Genomic DNA, 25,910 nt, shown 5'->3' on the forward strand with positions numbered 1-25,910 from the left:
TGAATTCACATCTGTGCTCATGCCTCTCTTCAAGGATGCCACCCACACTTTGTACCTGATGTGATGGGAGCTTGAGTTTGAGTTTATTTTATTCTGGTCTTCAATCCCATATAGTTGCTTTAGACTCATTGTCTCGTTTTTGGGTAAAGTATAAGAAACCAGCCAGCTGATACCAGTTTAGGTTCCCTTGCGTGGAGTCATGCAGAGCTTACAGATTACAGTTTTGCCTGATTGAACTATTCAGCTGACAATCTAGGGATGATTAGCCTTCTGTTTGAATTCAAAATCATGTGTCATTGTTCGTCTGGAACAAATGGTTATTTGCAAAGCTCTTGTTTAAAAATTTGACTCTCCAGCCTCCCTGTCCTCTAGCACTGCATTTCTCCATCTCTTACTCATCTGTTTGCCAACAGGCAGACTCACTCTGTGGTGTTTCACCACATGAGGGGATAAATAAATAACCTTGTGATTGGATACCTTACGTTCTCCTCTTGCATGGTTCCCACATATAAAAACGTCCCCAGAAAGACATTCATTAACAGAGGTTAAAAGTCATGTCTTCCAAATAAGGGAAGCGAGTGCAGCATATCAGATCTGTTGGCATTTCCTGTAAAACTGAATTTGTCATTGGTCTATTTTGTACAGTCTGTCGTTCAGTTTTATTGTGTGTAATTCGTCATGGCTGAGGGTTTTCTGTTAATGTGCAAACAGTACTTCTGTTGGACGGATAATGGAATCCTTATAGCATAATTCTACGAAAATGTCCATATGATTTGTATGGTTTCACTGTTATGGCATGTTGAGATAAGTGACTTGTGTTGTTATTTCAGATAAGAGTCTGGCTTGGTTCCTCAGGGCTCATGTATTCCCTATTGATAGGATCTCTTCATTAGACAAAGACTATAAAAAGTAGACCACAGCCTTGTGAATGTTCTACTTGACATTTTGTCTTCTCGTCACGTGGTCTGTTATTTCTGATTATGTCATACAAAGCTAAACCTTAAAAAGGATATCATTAACATAATATCAGGTGACATTGTTAAGTGACCACCTGACAGTGTCATTTAAATCTCTCAATCTACAACTGACGTGAATTACTGGATGTTGGATTCCAAGAAAGACAAACAAAGTAATAAAGGGATGATGACTTCGGTGATTTATGGGCAGAGAACACTCAGACGAACAATGGTCTTGTCAGGGAGTCGTTAGTGTGCCATAACTTTTTACTTTGGACTTAGGTGTGCCAATATGCCTTCTCCTCTTCTATCTCTTCAACGTTCTCTCATTGCAACCCCCTCCAGAAAGGTTCCACAGTTTGTTGCCTTAAGGGAGCGAGAGGAATTAATATTAACGTTATGCGCCATAGGCATAGACTTGAGGGGTATGCAGGCATAGCAGGGTGTGACTAAAGCTTTGCCCACACACTGTGCATCAGCGAAGCTGTCGAGTGTCCCTGCTAGCACGTATGTTCTGCTGCTACATGGCTAATGTGGGATTGTATGTTGTATTTCAGTCATTTGTTACATGAAATACTTTTCCTTTTCTCTATGCTTCTCTCTACTATGCCAAGGAACATGCACCCCGCAGCCTTTGTATGGTGCTTTCAATAAGGGAATTGGACCCCTGAAATGTCTCCAGTGTAGGGTGTTAAGTCTTACAGTCCATGAAGTGACTTGCCAGACTGATGGAAAAAATAATTTTCACAAGTTCCATTTGAGTGGGAACCAGTCGCATCAGTGCAATGACTCATGGACTGATTAAAATGGAAGTATGTCTCTGATAGTCCTGAGGATGACACTTTGACAGTGGCTGTAGTTACGATGGAATCTAAGGGAAGGCACTTCAACAAATCCATGGGCTTACACATACAGTAATTGTGTGTAATTTTAATTCATTCTTGACAGTCTATATCTCTTCACAGAGACTGCGTATTGTTTTGAAAAGTCATTGCCTTATTTATTCAAAAGTGCTCAAATACATTTATGTCGACTGGAGGTAAAAAATGAGGCTTTAGCACGGCACAGTAACCATGGTTGCCGTTATAGCTCAATAAACTCTGTGTGACTTGCCTGTCAACCAAAGCATCGGCCATAACTCAGATTAGGTAAAGCGTGAGATAAATAAAAACTGTATGAATGGCTACCACCTGACCCCCTGTCTTGCATTTCGCCCCATCTCTCCGATTCTCACACATTTCTCACGCCCGCTGTACAAGCTTAGTTGATCATTTTGTCATTCTCCACTTTCAGATCACATTTTAATATCCCTAAGCACAAGTGATAGGCTACACGCCGAGGAGCCTCTTTCACCTCTGATCTATAATGTTTATTATGTATCAGTTATGGACTGGCCCAACCCCAGAGACAGTGGGCGCACACTAAAACAGCACTCAAACAGCAGCAGCAGCATTTACTTTGTTCTGCATTTAAAAGGGTGTTCCCAATTTCAACATCTGTATTGAACTGAGGTAAATGTGCTGCTGTATTCAGCCAGTCCCACTGCCATTGGGATCCTATAAACAGGGCAGTTGATGGGCAGGACGCAGCAGGTGTCGAAGCATCCACCCGCCTGTTCGGTGTTGTAGCCCAGCATCGCCTTCGCTAATGAAACTTGTCTCGCCGGATCACTGCCTTCGGCTCACCCATCCCTCTCTTTTATCATTCCCGTCACACTGCTGTTTCCGTCGCGGCTGCCGTGTGGATGGCGGAGAGAGGGGCACCAGGGAAGTAATCAGTCCGAAAGTAGTGTTCTCACACGGGCAGACATGCTGATCTTGTTTGCTGTAGACGTCACGTTGCACACACCTGCTGCTCTTCATCTGTTGCTCCACTGTCTGTTGTGTTCGGGGGAAGAGGGTGGGGGTGGAGGAGGCAGGTGTCATTGTGGACACTCTGTGCGAAAGCCTGGACCTGGGTTTGGATCAGCTGTCTAATTCCCTCTAATTAGCAGGACCTCCAGGGCCTTATTTGAAGAGTGGACTTTATAGGTGACAAATCTCAAATGGTTTGTTGCTGTGTGAGAGGTACATTAAGGGCAATTAGACAAATAAGAAAAATAAATCGTGGTGCGACAGCCTGAGATTGTGCTATTGTTGTTTCCTTGCTAAAACAAAAACAAAGCTGACATCACCCTCTCACTTCCAGAAAGTTACGACGTCTGGTGCCACTAGGTTCGCTGGTCGCCATAGTTTCCAGACAAGAGATCACCCAAGCCGAACGAAACGCCACCCGCGAGGCTGTGCGGAATGCTGCATGCATTCCCTCCCTCCGTCTTCCCCTTTACCCAGCCCATCTGGCCCCAGTTAAAAATTAATCTCGCTGTTTTAAAAAAAAGTTTAAGGAGGTGGAAAATAGGAATCACTCAAGAGACACAGAGATCCTGTCCTCTGGGCCAGGAGAAACTCAGCTATTGTCTGAATTGGAACATGGGTCTGTTCTGACTCGAGTCCATCAGATGCAAACCCGATCTGGGACTTCTAGTGTGAGCTAAACTGCCACACAGCCAGCTTGGGGTCCCTGGAGTTTGACGTGCATGAGTGGACTTGGCCTCTATGTTTCTGAAGGCCGGACCTGCTTCCAATTATAACAAGAACATGACGAGAGCACTCATAGAGGACTGTAGTATCTTGTTAGGATTGAAAGGGTCGTAAAAGCTCGGCCAGGGTCAGAGTGCCGTTTGTAGTTTCTGTTAAAATGCGCCCTGGGCAGTGTCATCATAATTGGATACTACAGTGTGGATTATGGCATTTTTTGGTGTTATCTTTCTGAGTCTAAACATAAACTTGCATGCATGATATATCTCATGCTTACACTCCCTTACCTGCTTAAAACATTACATATGCTACATTTTTACCAAACTTGTAGTGATATGAAGTTGTGCATTGCCATGGCTACTGGGGAAGGGGGGGGGGTGACTTTTCTACTTGCAAATCAATTGAAAATTAGGTTTACTGATTTATATTCTGGAGAAGACAAATCAACTCTGGTGGTTTTGAACATTAGATCAAGGTCCAGTCTGTCTGCACACCCCCAGGAGAGAGAGGAGGCACATCTGGCCAATCCACACTAATAGGAATTAGCTCATGACGATATACCGGCCAATTTGAGATCATGAGTAATTCTAGACGGTGATAACACATGCACACGCACACATGCACGCACGCACACACACACACACACACACACACATACACACACACACACACACACACACACACACACACACACACACACACACACACACACACACACACACTCCCATTGTGACGGCACCCACGGAAAAAGGTCAGTAATCCTTCCCTGATCTTCCTCTTTGTTTATGAGTGAGAGAGGGGTCCACTGTGACATTATACTGTATATCAACCCATATTCTGGCCTGCTCTACCTGAACCACTAAAGCAATCTAACTTAGCCATCAGGGAGGGAAAGTCCCTCTGTATTAGATATAACATTTATAAATTGTATTGTAACACACTCGACACCTTAATCTCAGTCAGATTGGGTGCTGAATCCTTCAGGTAATTACTGGAACATATTTAAATCAACAATGACACTCAACAGTACTTCTTAAGTTTTTTTTTAAAATCTCCCCACTTGCATGGGAACGGGTAATATTAGGCCTAATCATGCCTAATCATGCCTATCTGTGTCAAAGGTGAAATCGCCATTGCATGCTGAAGAAGCGTGTCTGGCCCGAAACGTCTGTTGCGTGTTTAAAAAAGTTTTTTAACATACTGTTGAGTGCTCTCCTTGATTCATAAAGTGTAGAAAAGTAATTTGAATATTAATTACAGCAATGTTTAACATTCACCAAGCATTTTAGACAAGAAATGAGTGCATCCTGTTACATATTCAGGAACAATTAAAAGCACACAATGCTCTGCCACTCAACCCATAGGAAAACAGTACCTTCGCTGTTTCTTGCTCAGGTCAAAAACCTCTTGCTGTGTATATGAAGAAAGTTCTCAGAGTTGTGTTTATTTTCCCTGACAAGTAATTCTCAAGTAGAGAGAAGGTTGAAACAAACATACCCACAGTGTTTTAGTGGCTGGCCACTGTCGTATCAAGTCAGGCTACGGGCTGTTAATATCAATGATGGTTTGTTAATTGTACTCACTAGACTAGTACACACATAACTACTTTTGCCTTATTAATGGAAATCTCTGCTTTAAACATAAAATCTTTATCTTTACCCCATTCACATTGCTGCTCTCTCTCTCTCTCTCTTTCTTTCTGTGTGTGTGTCTCTCTCTCTCTCTCTCTCTCTCTCTCTTTCTGTGCCTCCTAGGTTTTGTGATTGTAATGCCTTTAATTTGCCTCACATGCTGGATAAGCAGTTATGGTTGGTTCCTGGATAAGCAGTTGTGATTGGTTCCTATTGATTTTGAAATCTGTAAGATCTGTAAATTCAAATGGCATTGCAGGCTACTCTAATATATATGCATGGTATTGTTTGCTTGTAGCATTAACTAGAGTACAACGAGTGAGTGCATGAGCCAGAGTCACTACAACTGACAACGACATTGCACCTGTGTTATTTATTTTTTTATTGAATGTATTGTATTGTATTGGAAACAACCACTTACTCTTAAATGGCCAAGAAAAAGGAGATAGTAGTGGTAGTAGAGTGTTTTCTTTGGCATTATTCTATTCACAAAAGAGGTAGCTTGATTATCTATTATCGTGGCGTGGACACATGTCAAGCCCTGGCTCCAGCTCTGATCTTTTATGACTGGGCAGGCCTCCTCGCGGTGTGCCCTTGTCTCTGGCCTTCCTTGCCCGGGTTGTTTTAGTCCCTCGTTAGGGGGATCAGTTTTGGGCTTATTTCCAGGCTTTTGCAGCTTGTTTCCTGCCCAGGCCATTAGAACTGAAACAATAGTGTTGGGCAGGAAGCCAGAAGGGCTGGAATGTCATCACGCCCCTGGAGATTTCCTCAGAGGCATGGCCTCACTGCCAGAATGGGTCAGCCAACACCCCTCAGAGTGGGACAGTATCCCTCTTTCTCTCTCTCTCTCTCTCTCTCTTTCTCTATCTCTCTCTCTCTCTCTCTCTCTCTCTCTCTATATATATATACATATATATATATATACATTTTTATCTCTCTCTCTCGTTATCTCTCTCTCTCACACACACACACAGCACCCACTGCAGCGACACACAGCACAGAGCAGTGGTGCTGTTGCAAGTCATTGGGTGTCCTTCTGCTTGCTGGTGTGTTGATGTTTCTTTCTCGTCATCACTCTCTGATTCCTTTTTGGTCCCGTGTGTACTTTTTATTCATTGGGAGGATTTTCCCCATCTATTTAAGTTTTTCTGTCAGCTCCATGCTGTGTGTCTGTCTCTTTCTCTATTAGGAGAGGACTGACATGTTGCTTTTCAAGACTATTTCCCTCTTATTCCCTCTCTTCCTCCATACTTATGTCTTCTGAGCAACAATCTAGGTCTAAAAGCCCCTATCGTAAAAGCACCAATTACCGCCCCTTTCGTTCAAAAATTCTAAAACAACGACGTTGCCGATGGTGCCGATTTCCGCCCTTTCACACTGCACATCAATGGTTAGTGCGAGAATTCTCGTCGCAAATCAAAATTCCACTGGAGCTCCAAGCGGATTTTACACGCAGCCTTACAACACTGTTTACAGCTCTTCGAGTCACGGTAAAATGACATTTTTCATACATAGCTAATTTAGATACACTTATGGTGTGGGTGCTTGCGTTTCTTTACAAATCCGCCGTGTTGGTTTGTATAGATGATATGATATGTAACGATATGAGATTTAGGGCTGCACAATTCTGGATAAAATGAGAATGACAATTTTTTTGCTTTCTTGTGTAGAGCTCTCATTCGTTTTATTATTTTCCCCACATATTAACTTGTAATTATCAGTAGTATCACTAGTAGGTAGCCTGGCGAGCCAGACCCACATTAAAATGTAGGGTCTGGGCACTCACCGTTCGCAGTGCTCAGTCCGAGGGGGGGGATAATCAGTTGTCTTTCAAATTCCCTCTGCACGCAATAGGACGCAATAGGATATTTGTTTTCAAGTAGCAGGGAATTCAAGCCAAACCGTTGCAACTCAATAATTATGTTAAGCCCACCAAACGACTCTATACAAGATTTCAATGTCCTGATTAAGTTTCGATTTCTGGAGCTCACAAGCCAACGGAGAGTTGCTAGACTAGCCCTGGCAGCAAATGTAATTTGCTGCCGCTAGGGGCGCGTCTAGATTTCTAGGCTAACTAGTAGGCCTAATTATCCCAAAAATTGACCAATAGGCTATTGTTTAATTATACTCAAACTCCATTAGCTATACATCAGATAAGACAAGCAATAAGATCAGATTAGACAGGTAATATTTGGTTGTGTCTGAACAATTAGGCTATATGAATTTGGAGAGGCGTATGTGATTTATAGTTTACTTTGAATTGGGTTTTGCTGTTATTTGCATGCAGAATATTACTTATTACTTATTACTTATATTACGTATTTCTAAAATGAATGAGAATGTTCAGAATGTATATTAAAATGAATATTATTATATAGATTAATATCTCTACTTTGTACCTGAACCAGTGGTTGTGGTAAGGGAGGGGAAGTTCATTTGTAGCACATTATAGCCTAGCACATGTATGCAGTAGACATTCAAGAACAAACAAGTGTGATTTGAGGAATGGGGAGGCAGGTGCTGTACCTCAGTAGGGTTTTGGGCCTAGCGATGCCTTTGGCACCGGAGCAGGGGTGTCAAACATAAAGCCCAGGGCCAGATCAGGCCCGCCATCAGGTTTCATAAGGCCCACCAGATGTTTTGGGTAGGAAGGGAAAAATTAGAAAGGATAATAAGGTAAGATAGTTAGATAAATATTCACATCCAGTTGTCTTCAACAATTTGTAATAAGGAATTTCTGTGATAAATTGATTAAAACTAGCACTATAAACCATCGTCAGGAGGAAGAGGCCAAAAAAACTGACATGGAAGTAAGGTGTTTCAAGAGAGAACGAGCAGGATATGACGGCAGTACATGATTTGTACTTGTTTGTTCTCATTCCAACAAATCCGGCCCATTGCTTAATATGAGTTTGACACCCCTATAGGGTGTACATAGGGAGCAAACAGAGAGGCCCTCTGTCATAGAATCTTTCTCTATAACCATACCCATGTTGGAAAGTGAGGAAGATTTAGAGTTCTTTTGTGACTGGTATTGTGAAGGTGTTGAGTGATGAGCCACCATTCTCTCTACTTTATCAATCGTTACAGCTACGTACAACAGGCACTGTGTCATTAAACCAGGTCACAGCAGAACTCTTGACGTGACCACTTGTGTGTTGAAGAGTTTTACATGAGACTACTTTTTCTCTGTCAAAAGGTTGATGGGTTAACCGTTAGAAGATGGTGAGAAGATTGGGCCTCTGTTGTTGACCAAGCAATCTAGAGTACAAAGCATATTTACACAGCAGGTTTATGAAGGTGTGTGTGTTGTGTCCTTGCCAGCATCTGAACTTTCGACCAGGTTCTGACAACAGGTTTCTGTCGTTTTATGTTGACAGGTTTCTGGCTATGCCTATTGATCTGATATATGTGTTATAGAATATAGCAAGTGCTATACTTACACAACCACACACTGGGTTTGATGAAAGCTGAAAAGAAAAGGGTTCATTTTTATGGTACCAATGTGTGCTAGGCACTTCAGTGATTTTGGACATAATAAGCCACTTCATGTTGGGCATTTAGACCACAGATATGAAAAAAATAGGTATATAGTAAATAAACAAGTCCTTATCTACCCTGATAGGGAATATAGTGGTATATACTAGGTATATAGTATAGACTACATGTAAAGTACATTTAGTAATTTGAGATTCCTCTTACTGTAGTAACGTATAAAAGTAATTACTGCGTAGCTTATCTCATCCAGACAAACCGGGGACAATGTCATATGAGGACATAGTGAAAGCATTAGGTGACCACTGACCGATTGGTGTGTGGCTTGTCTAGTGAGTCCATTCAAAAACGGCTACTTTCTGAAGCTAATTTGACACTCAAAAAGGCCATAGAGGTTAGCACTTCAATGGAAATGGCTGCTCACGAAGCACAGAAATGAAGTACCTCAACGCAAGTGCATAAGCTGTCTATGGAATCTAAGATCAAGACTAACGTGGGTAAGCCATGCTACCGTTGCACTAAAACTGGACACCAAGCATCAGAATGCTGGTGTAAAGAATTAGATTGTAGAAACTGCGGCAAGAAAGGTCATATCGAGCGTGCCTAAGAGTAGGACTCAAACAAATAGACAGGATGCAGAAATAAAGACAAACCACTTTCGCAAGGATAAAAAGAAACATGTGAATCAGATGGACCATGTTCTGGATGAAGAAAATGACAGTGAGTCTGATAATGACACCCTCTGTGTTCTGTCAATCAAGGACAATGATGACGGCTACTGGGTCACACCATTACTAGGGAAACAACCTGTGCGGATGCAAATCGATACCGGTTCGCTTGTCTCTATGGTATCAGAGACAATCTACAGAGAGAAGTTACAGCACCACACTCTTCGACTGACCAAATTAAGACTAAGGACCTATACTGGAGAGGCTGTGCCAGTGTTAGGGGTTGTCAATGTGACAGTGGATTATAATAGTCAACAAGTGACTCTTCCCTTGTACATCATCAAAGGAAACCGTCCAGCTCTGTTGGGCCGAAGCTGGCTGGAAAAGCTCAGGCTGAACTGGCAAGAAGTGTTCCTGGTGGATGATAGTGGCACTGGTTCTCTACAGAAGATATTAGAGAAACACTCCAAAGTGTTTGAGGAAGAATTAGGTAGCATGAAAGACATAACAGTCAAACTTGCAATTAAACCAGGAAGTACTCCAAAGTGTCTGAAAGGGAGACCTGTTCCTTATGCTATCAAACCCAAAGTTGAAGCTGAATTAGATAGATTAGTTAAGAGTGGAGTGTTGGAGCCGGTGAAAACATGTGAATGGGCCACACCAATTGTACCAGTCATAAAAAAGGATGGATCCCTAAGAATCTGCGGTGATTTTAAAGTCGCAGTAAACCGAGTGCTGGCTGCTGAGCAGTACCCATTGCCCCTCATTGATGACATTTTCGCTGGCCTGGCTGGGGGACAAAAATTCAGTAAGGTGGACTTATGTCAAGCTTATTTACAGATGCATGTGGACCGAGAGTCTCAAGGACTACTTACCATTGTAACACATAAAGGTCTGTACAGGTACCAGAGACTCCCTTTCGGAATCACTTCTTCCTCGGCATTGTTCCAAAGAGCTATGGACCAAATCTTGAGTGGGTTACCTGGGGTTCAGTCCTATTTAGATGATTTGTTAATCACTGGATCTGACGAGCAGTCACACTTGAGAAACCTGGATGCAACACTGCAAAGACTGGAAGACTATGGTCTCAAAGTAAAAAAAGAAAAGTGTGAATTCTTCAGACCCTCTGTTGAGTATTTAGGCCATGTTATTGACAGTAAGGGACTGCACAAGGCACCATCTAAAGTGAAGGCTATTGTGGAGGCGCCATCCCCGCAAAATGTCAGTCAGCTGAGGTCTTTCCTTGGCCTGCTGACCTACTATGCAAAATTTGTCCCCAACCTTGCAGCAAAACTGAATCCACTGCATGAGCTGTTACACAAAACAAAGACTTGGGAATGGACAGACAAATGCGAGAAGGCTTTCAAAGACGTGAAGTAGGCTCTGTCGACATCCAGCGCCCTCACTCATTTTGACCCTAAACTGCCAATTCAGTTGGCTTGTGATGCTTCACCATATGGTGTGGGCGCAGTGGTGTCACATATTCTCCCATCTGTGGAAGAGAGACCTATAGCTTTTGCTTCGCGGACTCTAAGCCAGGCGGAAAGCAGGTATGCACAAATCGAGCGCAAAGCTCTCTCTAATCTTCGGGGTTAAGAAGTTCCATCAATATCTTTTTGCCAGAAAATTTACATTATTGACGGACCATCGGCCACTTACCTCTATCTTTGGCCCTCATACTGGCATTCCATCATTAGCAGCCAGCCGCATGCAGCGATGGGCTCTGTTATTATCTGCCCACCAATATGACATTAAGTATAGGAAAGCGGGTCAGCATGGTAATGTGGATAGGCTCTCTAGACTTCCGTTGCCTGTTGCCCACGGTGAATCAACTCCAGCTGACATTTTTTACTTCACGGAAGTGATGGCTGCCCCTGTGACTGCGGGTCATGTGAGCAAACACACCCGGACCGATCCAGTCCTTTCAGAGGTTGTGGACATAGTCACTATGGGGAAGAGGGGAGTGTTAACACCAACTTTGCAACCATATCTGGCAAGAAGGAACAAGCTCTCAGTCAAATCTGGATGTCTACTGTGGGGCTATTGCGTCATTATTCCACCACCATTAAGAAAGAAAATGTTGGATGAACTCCACTCTGGACACTATGGCGTGGTGAGAATGAAAGAAATTGCACGCAGCTATTTCTGGTGGCCAGGCCTGGACGCAGCCATAGAGGAGAAGGCAAGGTCATGTTCTGACTGCCAGAAGCGGAGAAACCTTCCCCAGCTAGCCCCTGTGCATCCTTGGGACTGGCCTGAAGACCTGTGGCCCTGTGTTCATATCGACTTTGCTAGGCCTCTGGAGAACCACATGTTTTTAGTGGTAGTTGATGCTCACAGCAAATGGCCTGAGGTGGTAGTGATGAAGAACACCTCGGCAGAAAGAACCATTGAAGAGCTTCGGTCTATTTTCAGTCATTTCGGATTACCCCAGCAGCTTATATCAGAAGAGTTCAAGACATTCATGGAAGAAAACGGCATTCAGCGCATTAGAACTGCCCCATATCACCCAGCTACGAATGGGCTCGTTGAAAGATTCGTACAGACCCTGAAGCAAACTCTCAAATCGTCACCAAATACACAATCTCTTAACCGGCGCCTCAGTGCTTCCCTGTTGTCCTACAGAAATACTCCTCATGCCACCACAAAGGTATCCCCTGCCACAGCTCTGCTGAATAGACAGCTTCGCACCCGCCTTGATCTTCTAAGGCCTAAAAAGGCAAAATAAATTGTACACCATAAACTAAGAGCTCAGGCAAAGAGCAGACCTAAAGCTAGATTGCGGAGTTTCACAGTTGGAGACCAGGTTCTTGCCCGGAACTATACAACCAAGGAAAAATGGAGACCTGCAACAGTGGTGGCGAAAAGTGGTCCAGTGTCATACACTGTTGAAACCAGTGATCATCGCATCTGGAAGAGGCACATTGATCAACTGCTCTCCACATCAGGTTCCAGTGACGACCAACCTCTTCCCACATTCCATGTTCCAGAGCTGGAGGATTACCCGGAACATCAATCCCAATCTAATGAACCTTCTGCTCAGATTGCCGAGGGAGATGCTGTTCCTGGTACACCACCACCATTCCAGGTGTTTACTCAAGGCGTCACGTCACACCAGCCGTGTTCCATGCCACCCACCTCCGGTGACACTTTGAGTGACATACCCACTGACCGTACTTATCCAAAGAGAGTTAGACGCCCTCCAGACAGACTCTCCTTGTAGTCTAGAGACTAACCCACTACGTTGGGGCAAAATAATCCCCAGGGTTTAGTCTGGGAAATTAGGCAGTCCACCCTCTTTCCCTAGTTTAGGTGAAAGTTTGTTTATGTCACCAAATTATTTATTAAACAAAGGTTAATAGAATGTCATAATTGAAACAGAGAAAAGACAATACTATAATAAGGGACTGATTTGTTATTTTATTTTTGACGGTACTATAAAGGTAAAGGGGGAGGGAATTGTGGTATATTGGCTTGTTAAGTTTGACCCTCTGTGGATACCGTCGTGCCCTTGTTGTGATTACATGCTTTGTATGCAGATTCCTGGGTTCGAGAATTCAGTGGCACACGTTAACTGGTCTCCATGTCTTCCTTAAAATATACACTAATGCGTTACAACTACTATACTGAGGATATACTACAGTAATGAACTAGCACCAAAAATATATCACCTTTTGAAAATAAGGAGAAACATGATAAAATGATACAGTATGATGTTTATGGTAGCCTGTGACATTAATAAGTCCTTAATGGTTGACAGTTTGGTGGCTGCTTAAAGCAAAAACTAAACATGGAATGCTTCTGATCCTGCTCATACAGAGGTGAGGGCAACTGAGACTGCCATTCTACTGAGACAGCAACCGACAGGCACATGGAGCAGCAACTGATAGGCACATGGAGCAGTTGTAAATGTCATGTTGTCATTGTGTCATTGCCTTCACTGCCGTAGTGGAAACTAAAGTAAAAGTAAATCCAGCCATTATCTCCAACTGTTGCCTAAATGCGCTCCACTGTTGTTACTGGTCCTATAACTCAAACAAACAGCCATTAGAATACATAGGAAAGCCCAGTATTTTCACACTTAACCCCTCTCCAACACCATTGCTCAACAGTAAGTCTGTGAAGTGCCCTTTGGTTATTACTCTGTGTTGCTCGGTGCAAATGAGGGGCTCTCGGTGGGGCCAAAGCTGCACTGAGCAGCTCCACTGTGTTATTACCTCCAGTGATTAGATCAGGGTTAATGGAGCCTGTCGGAGCCGATTGAGAACACCGAGTCCCGCTTGCTTTCATCATCACCATCTCTATCTCAGGCATCGCCTGACTGTCCCTCACATCCGCTTTCTCTTTGTGCCTCTTTTATTTCTTTTAGTTCCTGTCTCATTCCCTTAATGATTTTTGCTCACAATTTAGGCCCATTTCTCATATTATCTTTCTAATTTTCTCTCTCCCTCTCTCTTTCTCTTTCTCTCAAATCCTACCATTAATCTCTCTCTCTCTCTGTATCTATGTATCTTATCATGTATGTATTGCTCTTTCTATCGCGTTCATCACCTGAGACTCACAATTAGACTCATTATTCACTCCAGCATGTGTCTCCTTGTCAACATAATTATCAGCCTTGCTTGACACCCATTCTGTTTTCATCTTGGTCTAAACGCGAGGGTGAAATTGGCCTCACATCAATCTTGATGCATATTTAATACTATGTTGTTGTTTACAGTAAACACAGTCTGGTGTGGTGAGGAGCAGAGGTGTTCAGTTGAGCCAATTATCAGGTCCTCGCTAGTGAGTCGTCAGCTCTACTCAGGCACTCGGGTGCTTCAGAGCCTCCTCTCTATTTTCAGCACTTCTTATTTCTGTTCTCCTGTTTCTCTCTTACAGCAGCTCCATTCCAATACAGACTACAGTTCCTAATATTAAACAAATGAACATGTGTATAGCTGTTGGGGGCATGATATTTTGTTTCTTCTTCTTCTTTTTGTGTACCAATGCATCTTTTTAGACTCCTTTCTCTTAGTATTTCTTCCGCTGATTGATTGCATCAACATCTCCTATTTTTATTTGTACGCTATTGTGTGTGTTGATGGATCACCAATCAGTCTTTGGCAAGCCCCTGTGTCTACGTGTCCTTTCTTTCACTTTAGACAGAGCACCCATTCCAGGTCAGGACTGGATTGTGAAATGAGCTAAATAAGTGAAATGAAACACCTGCATCTATACAGGAGAACTGTGTATCCTATGACCACGTGGGAGCTGCCATTTCACTACCAGCAAAAAAGAACATTTGCTTATTTTTTCACCATAAGACATAACAGTCATAATACTTTTGCTTTTGAAATTATTTGAATTTGCAAAGATGATCTGGGGGGGGGGGGGGGGGGGGTAGCATAGTGGTTAAGCATGCAGTAGCCTTAAAATTTGTGGGTTCAATTCCCGGCTTCCACCGTTGTGCCTTTGAGCAAGGCACTTAATCCCAAGTTGCTCCAGGCACAATGTAGTCCCTTGTAATATAATTGACAAATGTAAGTCACTTTGGATTAAAAGTGTCTGCTAAATGAATAAATGTAAATGTAAAGGTTTTTACTACACTTAGATGTGCTACTTGCAGCCATGTTTGTTGATGACGGCAAACACACTTATCGGTGAAAATGACCCAGGGCAGTATTTAGCCCATATGCCAAGTAGACTATACCACCTTGGGTTGAGGGAGGATTGCACTATCCTGTTGTGAGGACTAAAACAAACTAAATGTGTAAGCACCCTTCTGCGTGACACCTTACGACCCTCTTCCCTTGTCCACAGTGGTATTCGCCTGCTGTTCACCGGACATCTTCCGACAGATCATGGTGCAGTTCAGGAAGGCAGGACTGCCTCAGGAGGAGTATGTCTTCTTCTATATCGACGTGTTCGGACATAGCCTCAACTCACAGTATGCCCGCCCATGGGCCAGGGATGACCCGGATGATCCCATTGCTAAAGAGGCTTTTCAGGTAGGAAATTCACACATGTGAAAGTGATGCATCATGCGCACCAATGGTTAATCTATATATTCACATTGTTATTTGTATGACTGTATACTCTGTCCCTTTCAAACGTTATTGAAAAAAGGTAAATATTTATATCTTTTAATTTTATATGTAGATTTGCATCTTTTACATATGCCATAAAATTATCCCTCACAATTAAAGTGACACACACATTGTCACCTTCAATGAACCATCTAATGAACAACCCAGTCTAAGTTTAAAATGTAAAATTATGTGATGAATTGTAGTGGTATTACACACAGAAAAAAACATAAATGTTTCAGGGTCCATTATGGAACCATTTAACCATTTTTAACTAAACATATACGAACAAGTCTATTATTCTAGCCTGACGAGCCAGACCCACATTAAAATGTAGGGTATGGGGACTCACCATTCGCAGTGCTCAGTCCGAGGGGCGGGATAATTGGTTGTCTTTCAAATTCCCTCTGCACGCAATAGGATAGCGCTACAACTCATGAGTCCCATGCGTTTTCCCACCAGCGAAGCTAGTTGGCTGGTTCTGAGAGAAAGTGGAATAGAACATTATGTCCAATATTCCAATATGTGGTTTAATGTTCTGCATTATACCCAATATTCCAATATGTGGTTTAATGTTCTGCATTTCTCATTAGTGGGTCACTTTGATACTAAAAGTATGATTCTATGTAATGACTGTATGATATCTGTACTGTCCCTGTGTATATCTGTGTGTGACTGTATTTAGAGATAAGCGGGAATATTATGTCTTTGCAGTGTTTCATTGTTCTACATGGCTGCGTCAGTAGCTATCTGCTCCGGATTGCCAGGTTGCCACTAATTAGAGTCTGATTCAGTGTAGTCCACGTGAGATGGGATGACCAACGCCATCTCCCGTCAGTCTGGAAGGATACTTAAACCCTAACTATTTCCTTGTCTAGTTAGAGCAGCTGATGGATCTTTAGGTGAAGTCATGCTGTCTCTCCCTTGATGCGCATCATTGTAAATAAACTCTGTTCCTGATTTTTCATACTATTGGTCTGACTGGGTCTATTAAATCTATGGTATCAAAAATTACCATCAGTTCAAACTTTTGGCAAAAAAAAGCTTAACTCGTGTGACGCTGTTCGCCAACAGCAACATCCACCTTTTTTTTCAAGTAGCAGAGAATTCATACCGAACCGTTTCAACTCGACTCTATACACAATGTGATTGGCCCTATCAAAGTTTAATTTGTCCAGCTCGCAAGAGTTGCTAGACTAGCCCGGGCGGGCAGCAAATTAAATTTGCTGCCGCTAGGGTGCATCTAGATTTCTAGGCTACTATTATTCCATCCATGGCAAGTAATTATTTGACCCTTTGCATGATTATTTTTTTCATGAATGACTGATGAGTCATTGATTAAATTTAGAATTTATCACGGTTAATGCAAATAAATTAAATTGAAGTAAATTGGCTTCAATTTGCCAGCAGTAATGTGGTGGTAATACCTAATGACACCAGGGCAGAGGATCATCTCTTTGCCGCCTATAGTAGGTAATTTTCCATTACCCTACAGGTATGGAAATGGCATAAGATCCTACTATGACTATGTAAAACAAATATTTAAAATACATTTCTAAGTTTTAAATAAACCAATGCATTTTTGTCCATAATAGTTTGGCCTGTGTATTATCATCCCTGCAAACACTAGGCTATATCTGTCTCACTCTTTAGTGTATAATTTAATAATTATAATTATATCATATTAAACATATTAAACAGAGGCAACGTCATCCAGAATCACTTACAGTACCTTTAAGTATCGCCCCCACCACAACCACCACCACTCTTTTCATCATCACACTGTGTAAAGCTTAATTCCAATGCAACTCAAATGCTTTCTGAAGCCTTTTTTTCTTTATTTTTATTTTATTTGTATTTTCTTTTATACTTTCTTTTATATTTTGTTTATTCTTTTAATTGTTATTATGGCATTGTGATATGCACAAGTTCATAGGAATAAACCACAGAACACCCTACCTGGTAGATGTGGGAAAGCTGTGCCTGGAAAATGTCTGTGCATGGAAAATCTCTGGAAAATGCAAAGACACATCTGTATTCATGAGTGTTTCCATAGCTAGGTGGACCCCAAGATCTACTAGGGCAGGGTCAGCAGTTGTGTGTGTGTGTGCATGTGTGCGTGCGTGCGCGCGTGCGTGCAGGGAGACAAGCAGTGGAACAACATTCCGGTATATGTTTTCTGTGTGTGTTTATTTTTAGGAAGGGGGACTGACAAAAGGCTATTGAGCAAACATTTAGAACGTGTTTAGGTGCATATTGGAAAGAATATAAATAGTTTTAAAATGCATATGCACCATTTAATGCGAAATAGCTGCAGTATAATCTATCAAGGTGTGCACTATCTTCTGAGAACTTAAACATATATTTATCTACTTTGACTGCTAAGTGCCATGTGTTTTATATTGTCACGTGTCTATTACGTTGTTTGATTGATTCTGAAGCTAAGAGGTGGAAAAGTGTCATGAACAAGTTAGTAATTATTTATCTTGATCTTTTGTGAAGGGAGGTGCTTAAAGATGCAGTCAGAGATTTTACGCAATTTCAATCCCAGGACATTTTTTGTCACATTCAGCAATCATCTCCTCACGACCGCTAGTCTCTGTAGGTAGCCCAGGCTCCGAAAACTGGAAACAAAATAGGGGCAGCCTGTCCCCTTAATAAAAATGAAACTTTGCGTGGAGTTTCTCTGGGAATACTGAAGGTAGGGGTAAGCTACCTCTCTGGCGTGTTTCGTTTGGTCCTTGGTTCAAGTTTTTTTTTTTTTTTTTTTTTTTTTTTTTTTTTAAATTGTCCTAATATTGTTGAGAATTGCTCTAAACTTAAACTGTTTACCATGTTGTTAGTCGCTTTGGCTAAAAATGCGTCAGCCAAATGTAATGTAATGTAATGTAATGTAAAAGTATAATGTACGTTGTTTCGGGCAAAAGTGTCTGCTAATAATTTTAAATATAAACATAAACACAAACAAACGTGACTTCCTGCTAAATCGCTGACTGCACCTTTAAATATATTTGAACGCAAAGGAAAGTGAGAAAGATGGACTGTTTCAATAATGGAGGGATATAAATCAGTACCTTACTAATGATAGAGCACAGGAAGACATGTGTGCTGTGGGTGGGGGGGGGGGGGGGGCATACCTCTGAATGATGTATGTACCTGACATCCCTACCCACCACTTACATAATGTAAGGCTGTCCTTGAGGACCTCAGAATGTCAAGAGTCCTATTCATTGTAATGAAACTGTCCAAATAATGCATGTTTTTTTTCTCTCAAAGAAACAGGGTAGGTTGTTTTATGCCTATGCGCATATGCCTACCGGTAGTTATGATATCGTCTTCAGATTTATTTTCATGGTATTTGGTCAGCCGAAGGACAGATGAACACACCTGTCATTGCAATTAGCAGCTTAGGCTATGCACAATGCAGTTCTGTAGTCTGTACAAAACTAGACTCAAGTTAGCATGCTACTAGCAATCCTTTTGTTAGTGCTTTTATTTGGCTGTGAGTTGTTGGTGTTTGTAAGAATTACCATATCTTTTCAGTTTGTTTGCTACTTTTTGACTAAAACTCCTTACTACTGAATTAACTAATGTTTCATCAGAGGTGATGGCTTGCATTAATAGAGTGTCAGCAAGATAATTCTTAATCCAAGAATCTGCCTCCTTTTCTTATTAACCTCACAGAGCGTGAAGATCCTGAGCTACACGGAGCCCCAGAACCCAGAATACAAAGACTTTGTGATGAACTTGAAAACAGATGCCAAGAGGATGTTCAATTTCACCGTGGAGGATTCACTGGTAAGAGGACACACACTCTTGTAAAGCAGAGGGGAAAATGGGATGAGTTATCATGAGATATGAAAAAGGAAGGAGTGTCAAAGATGGGAAGTGATAGATACTACAGCAGATGGTTTGCTATCTTGACTGTGACACTGAGGAAACAAACTGGACATAGCATGAACATTTAAGCACCTTTTTTCCAGACCCAGGTTGATATTTTCTTGAAAGCTGTAGTAGTTATGCACCTTGGAAATCCAGAGATCTCGCGAAAGCACAATTTGAATTTGCTCAGCGAGTCACTCTGGCAATCAGTAATGATGCTCATCACCCATGCCCTTGCATCTGAGCTGCACCAATCACATCGGTGTATCTGATATAGGCGGGCCAGAGGCAAGTTAAACAAATGATGACAGTGATACAATGTCGAAGTCCGGAACCAGTCGGTAATCATTAGTCGCAGTGTTATACAATTGCGTGCAGTGATATTTTCAAATACATGCTTGGTGCAGCCCCTCGAGTTGGTGTTTTAAATCCCCGACGTTGTCTTCCAGGCAGCGCTGCATGGAAGGCACTAGGGTTAGGGTTAAGGTTAGGTGCCTTGAAGTCGACGGTCTTTCTAGATTTGCGTCTGGATTTCCAGACTAGTAGTTATATACAATAAATGGAACTCTGGATTGTTGGCTGGATTGTTTCCTTCTCTCAAAAAGCTGGACTCAGTAACTGAGACAGGCTTCATATGTTCTACCAAACGCAAGGAATGAAGTGACTCACTGTCTATTTTTTTTCTGTACTTTTTACCTAGCAAGCACAAAGAAGAAAATGGAATCAGTTACTCACTTTAATGTTCATTTTAATGTTTGCTGTTTTGTGACTACATAGGACATACATCTGCAGATTCACATGCAGAAAAACGAACCAAATATACTTCTGTTGTCTGTGTGTATGTACCTTTTGAGTGATTGTTCTGTATGGAGTAATTAATCTGTGCTACATTATTCATCTACCACTAAATTCACTCTGCTGCAAACTTGCAGATGACTGAGTCATTCATGGTAGGCTAATGTACATCTCTGAAAAATCTCCAGAGCAAGGACTTGAGTGGGTATGTTGTCTTTGTCACATGGTTCTTTGTCCTCACAAGGCATCTGCGGTCTTCCTCCTCGCCTGTCATAGGCTTTTACTCTCTTTACCAGAAATGTGTTTGAGTGGTTATTTGTTTGGGCAGACATGAAGGTGGCCAAAAGTTCTTTGAGGAAAGACAAGAGGCAGGCAAAGACAGGGTACCCTGATGTGGGCATCCAGAGGTCCAAAGTCCATCTGTGATTCAGCACTCAGTGAGCAATTAGGGAGTGGATGAGGAAGAGGTCTGGTAAGAGAGAGTCATGTTAAAAGGAGGAGATGGGAATGGTGCGGCATGAGCTCTGTGGTATATTTCATGAAATGAGGGTCAAAGAAACTCCATTTTCAACCAATCAATCAATCCAAGGCAGCAAGTGGGGGTCAGGGTAGTGCAGCTCTAAACCTGGAAGTCTCTGTCTTTTCCTTTTCGGAGAAATGTTGTGTCTCAATAGCTGGTTTCTACGACGGAGTATTAGGGCCACACATGAAGAAAAAAAATATTTTTGCCATGGCGAGATTAAACTCGACATGTTGACTTTAAAGTCGACATTTCGAGAATAAAGTTGAAATGCCATGTCCACTTTAATCTCGACGTGTCGACTTTAAAGTCGCCAAGACTTTAACGTCGAAATGCCGACATTAAACTCGAAATACAGTTTAAAACATAGCCTACAGTTATAAGCTATGTAGCCTACACTAACACACAATATGTGACCTGAATGATAGGCCTACTTCAAATAGGTGTTATTTCAGATAGATTGCTAGATTGCAGATATTCAGATAGATTGCGTCTTCTGGTAACTACAGTACTCATTGCAGTCATTGTGAAGCGCTGTATCTCGCGGTTATGAAAATACCATGCACTATGCCATTTATATAGCTAGAATAATACATGTTTCCAATGATTTAATGTTTCTATAGTACACTCTGTTTTACGTGGGTAAGGCCACCGCACATCCAAATATCTGAGCAACAGAGGTTAATGTGTTCTATGTTTTGTCGACATGCTGTAGGCCTATGTCTATCGTTGTTGCACTCGAAGAAAACTGGAATGTTTCATTCATCCTCCTTTTCAATCGTCCCGAGCAGCCGTTCTCTCTCCAAACTAACTTTATTTCTCAAAATGTCGAGTTTAATGTCGACATGGTGACTTTAAAGCTAGTGTAAGAGCCGTCTAATATAAGTTCAGAATTCCAAATAGCCGGTTATGTTGTTTAAATATACGGTCCAACTGCTTGACATCCATTGAACATGCAGACTTACACCTAGCTAGGTCTGAAAGCAGCTTATGACATGATGCCTCCATGAAATTCAAATTTTTTTCAGTGAAGTTGGCAGCTACCCGTTTGAATGCAGTTTAATAACCTAGATTATTCGTTATACTGGTATTTGTGATAACATTTGTGTATTATTTGCTGGTGTTTGCCATACCAGTCATACTGTGCATTATTTGTCAATGTCTATCTAATATACATTTTACTTGTTTGTTAGCTGTAAGAAAATGTGGAGACTTTCTCCACCACAAGATTGATAATTATGACCGCCGCTAGCGTAGCTAGCGAAGCGGTCATATAAGGGATTGGTAGATTTTTTTTATTTATTTATTTTTCCCCGTCATCTACTTCCTGAATTTTTGGTCAACGATACCCGGGACACCGAACCACCGGGGCACATGAAATTTGGTGGGTATGTAGCCCCACTCCCTCCCCGCGCTGGGCCCCCCGAACCGCAAAAAAAGCAGTTTTTCCTAAATAACTACCTGAACCGTGGCACTGAGGATGAAGAATCTTTTATGGTATGTTGGTCTCAAGGGCCCACATCAACCTGGCCCATAATCACTCATTTGTGATTTGCACCCCCCTGGTAAAAAATGAAAATGCAAAATTATTATGCTTTAAATGCCCCTATCTTCAGTTAAGATGTTCATAACTGTACCACATTTTATGTGTATGATTGACCTGGCATTCTCTGGGGGTATGCCAAGTTTTGTAGAATTTCATCCATGGGGGGGTCTAAAACAATTAGGTTTTGTGTACATTTAGTGACTGTACACTCATTGGCCTGTAGATGGCGGTGCACACATATACACATGCACACACACACAGGCACCCACATACTCGGTATTAGAACGGCCGATACATAATTACAAATTCAGTAGGATTAAAAGAAAGCCAAAATAAATATTCATCATCATCATCATGGCTGCATTTCCAGTATTGGCGATAAGTAGTCGTTTGTCCACTAGATGGCGCATCGTTGCAGTGAGACGTAATTTTGTTAGAAGTTAAAAGTAGGTTGGAAAAACAATAGATGCTTCATACAAGGACTGTAGTTTACCGCAGAGAACGTCTAATAAGGATATGACGATGTTCACATGAAATGTAATTCCCATTTCTTCTTGAAGCCGAAATAAATCTGAGGATGTTTATCGGACATGCTTAGTTTTTACTGCAGGTACGTTAATCTTATAATATCAATAAGGACCTAGGTAATGTTACCGTTAGCGTTGGTTGAGTGATGAGGCCAATTTGATTGATTGCATTTGTAGAAAACTATAAATGCGGTTATACCAAGCAAATTGATAGCAGCACTGTAATTGTATCTTTCGACTGTCATTTGTTGCACGTGCTACAAAAATCATTCTGTGCAATGGAAGATTTACCAACGTTACACCGGTCTGATACAGTTTTGCCTATACATGCGTGAGACTGAGACGCCTGTTCATTTTGTTTTAAGTGCGTGCAGTGTGTGAGAGGGGAATCAATGTGCTTTGATTCCAGCTTGGTAGTTGTAGTCTGTGAAATTAAAAAGCATGTGTGTGTGAAGTATCCAAACAATGACACCTTCATTTCATTATGGCTGCTTTAGCAACACACCTTAAGCTACTGTGTAGTGGGTCCCATTTAGAAGTGGCTACTTCATTCGCGCTTTCCTTGACTCATGGAGCGTGTGAATTTTATTACAACTTTTCGCCAAGATATGGCAGTTTAAGTCCGCTTGATACTGTAAGGCGTGAGCCATTGGTTTCCAAAGGAGATTTTATTTGTGTCGCCAGCATAGCCTATTGACAATTTATGTTGTAAATAGGCCTACCTTATAAGCCTACCTGTAGCTTAGGGAAGCTAACAGCTTTCTATTAGGATCTAGTTTGTTAGTTACAGTTTTGTCATAACTCCCTGATGCATTTTTGCATTTAGAATAGCCAGAGCGTGGATATCTCAATCGGTGCCTATGGACTAGGCTGGGTGAACCCAGCCTGATCTGCCCGCTATTTATTTTTTGATTTCTTAAAAGATTGAGCTTGGTCTGGTGAAAGCCAGACTAGCCATGGACCTCTGTTACACAATGCAAGGGAACATGAATCAGCCTATATTTGCACGAACAATAACGGACAACAGCTCTTCACCTTTGGCCCGTTAAAATGTGTATGAACAGTCTAGCGACGCATTTCATCAAGGCCCATTTGGATATGTGAGTTATTTGCACCACTGGTTAGATGTAAAACAGCATTTCGTTTCAGACTACTGTTACTTAATTTGTGCATTACCAATAACGTTTCAGACTACTGTTACTTAATTTGTGCATTGACAATAAAGTATCACATGAACTAAAGATGACTAAAATCTTATGTAGAAGAAGAAACATTCACAAAAAATCCATCCATCCAAAAATGACCTTTGTTTTTGATAGCCGTTGAAAACGGCATGGAACTGACAGAGATGTTTTTGTTAAATAAATAAAATAAATAAATAAAATAAATAAATAATATTATGCTGATACCTTTTGCTTTTCCCAAATACAATGTAGCCTACAGGTGTAAGTGACCTTTCATCATTCCAGTTGCAATGGATGAACTGTGATGAACTGCCCTACTTGTGATTGTTTAGAGATTTTAAAGGTTTTATAACAATGCTACATCTTCTTTGGCTATTCTACAATCTATTCACCTTTTCAGCACCAGTAGGCTACTTTCTGTGCAGCCGCACACACACACTCAGGAATGCCAAACAAGCATACACAAAAGTTTCAAGAGTGGGGGATGGAGTAAAATATGGAGACAAATTGAAGTGTGATTTCTTTTCGCGAAACGGATGTACAGGACTGAGCGGCGGTCATATTATGTACCGCTATGCGGTACATCTAGTTTTGGCAAGTGACTACCCTTAGCTAATCACCACACCTACCATGATCTAATGAAATCCCATTGGATTTCTTTGAACTTTGAATTAATATTTCATATTCGAATTAACCCTATTTAACATTTCCACACATCGAGTACAGTACACCAAAGTGCACAATATTTTGTTTTTGGAGATACTTGGATTCTACAGTAGGCCTATGAGTTTGCACAAGAGTAGTGCAAGAGAAGTGATCTCGTTCTGTCTTTTTCTCTGATCATCTCTCAATTCTCCAACCCTCTCAATTCAAATTAAAAGGAAGAGTTGTTATTAAAGATGGTTTAATGACACTTTAAACTCGCTTGATTAAAATGTCCACTTGTGCTGTAATGAAAGTAGTTTCTGAGTGGATGAAGCAGAAACAAAATGGGCACAATGAAGATGAAATGGTTTTAAAATTTTTAGAAAAAAAGCATGGAAGATAGTAGAAGGACAAGCCATAATGAGTTCTCCAGTAGAATTCGGGAAATATAAAAATACAAAAATCATTTGTTTTTTTCACCTCCTCGAACCCAGAATTTTCATTGATATCATGAGATGATTAGGGCCTGATGTGAATTACTCCTTGCCTACATTACTCTCCTTTGTGTGCCTGACTGTCACCTTTCTTACATCCTCTGTTTCTCTCTAGAGCATATAAAGTGCCTCATCTCATTTCTGTCCCAAACTCCTACTCTCCAAGAAGTTTTTGGAGAAATATCTGTGATCAATATTTGAATCAATAAGGAGATCACACCAAGGTCTCCTGACCTATCAAGGGAACTAAAGCTTTCCTATGGTCAGTACGTGTACTGTAAATGTAACATTTATCTCTGTCCTACAGATGAATATCATCTCTGGAGGATTCTATGATGGTCTGATGCTGTACGCTCATGCTCTTAATGAGTCCATGGCGGGAGGAGAGGGCATGATGCCTGTGGCTGAGAATATCACCAAGAGGATGTGGAACCGCACTTTCCACGGTGAGTTTGGTCATTGAGATTTCTTTTCTGTTGTGATTCTGTGGCCCTTTTTGGTGTGGTTTGGTGTGGTCTGGTTGGCAATTTTGGTTTTAAGCCAACTGACTTTCAGTGAGCTCTGTTTTTCTGTATTGAATGATACTGTCCTGTTGTGAATTGTGGATGCTGATTGGAACCAGAAGGGAAAATATCCAGGCTTAGTGGATAGAAATCTAATTTTGTTCAAATCATGTTTCAAACCTGTCAAACCTCCTTTCACTTTTTTTCCACTGCTCATACACAGATATCGTTTAAGACTTTCAAATGTACAGAATTTGTCGAGCTTCTTCCCCATGTGTTAATAGCATATACACCGGTCAAAAGTTTGGGGTCACTTAGAAGCACATATTGTAATCTGAAAATTGCTGCCCTGATTAAAAAAACAATGCAACTGATCTCAGCTGGTATTCTTATAATGCAGTGGAATGGAAATTTCTAAGT

General features: G+C 41.5%; 1 protein-coding gene across 3 annotated transcripts in view; it reads left to right on the plus strand.

Moving 5' to 3' along the window:
- The window catches only part of npr1b (natriuretic peptide receptor 1b), a 76,704-nt gene that overhangs the window by 3,598 nt on the left and 47,196 nt on the right, over positions 1-25,910 (plus strand). For all 3 annotated transcript variants that reach the window (XM_076280370.1, XM_076280371.1, XM_076280372.1), the window contains 3 exons: positions 15,129-15,316; positions 19,079-19,192; positions 25,295-25,433. In XM_076280370.1, coding sequence (XP_076136485.1) covers positions 15,129-15,316; positions 19,079-19,192; positions 25,295-25,433 — 441 coding nt within the window. The remainder of the gene's footprint in view (positions 1-15,128; positions 15,317-19,078; positions 19,193-25,294; positions 25,434-25,910) is intronic.

This window comes from Alosa pseudoharengus, unplaced genomic scaffold (genome assembly GCF_046254945.1).
Source record: "Alosa pseudoharengus isolate Yale_2024_CS ecotype anadromous, Long Island Sound unplaced genomic scaffold, YU_APseudo_1.1 YU_APseudo_1.1_scf_12, whole genome shotgun sequence".
In the NCBI taxonomy this organism is placed as follows: domain Eukaryota; kingdom Metazoa; phylum Chordata; class Actinopteri; order Clupeiformes; family Clupeidae; genus Alosa; species Alosa pseudoharengus.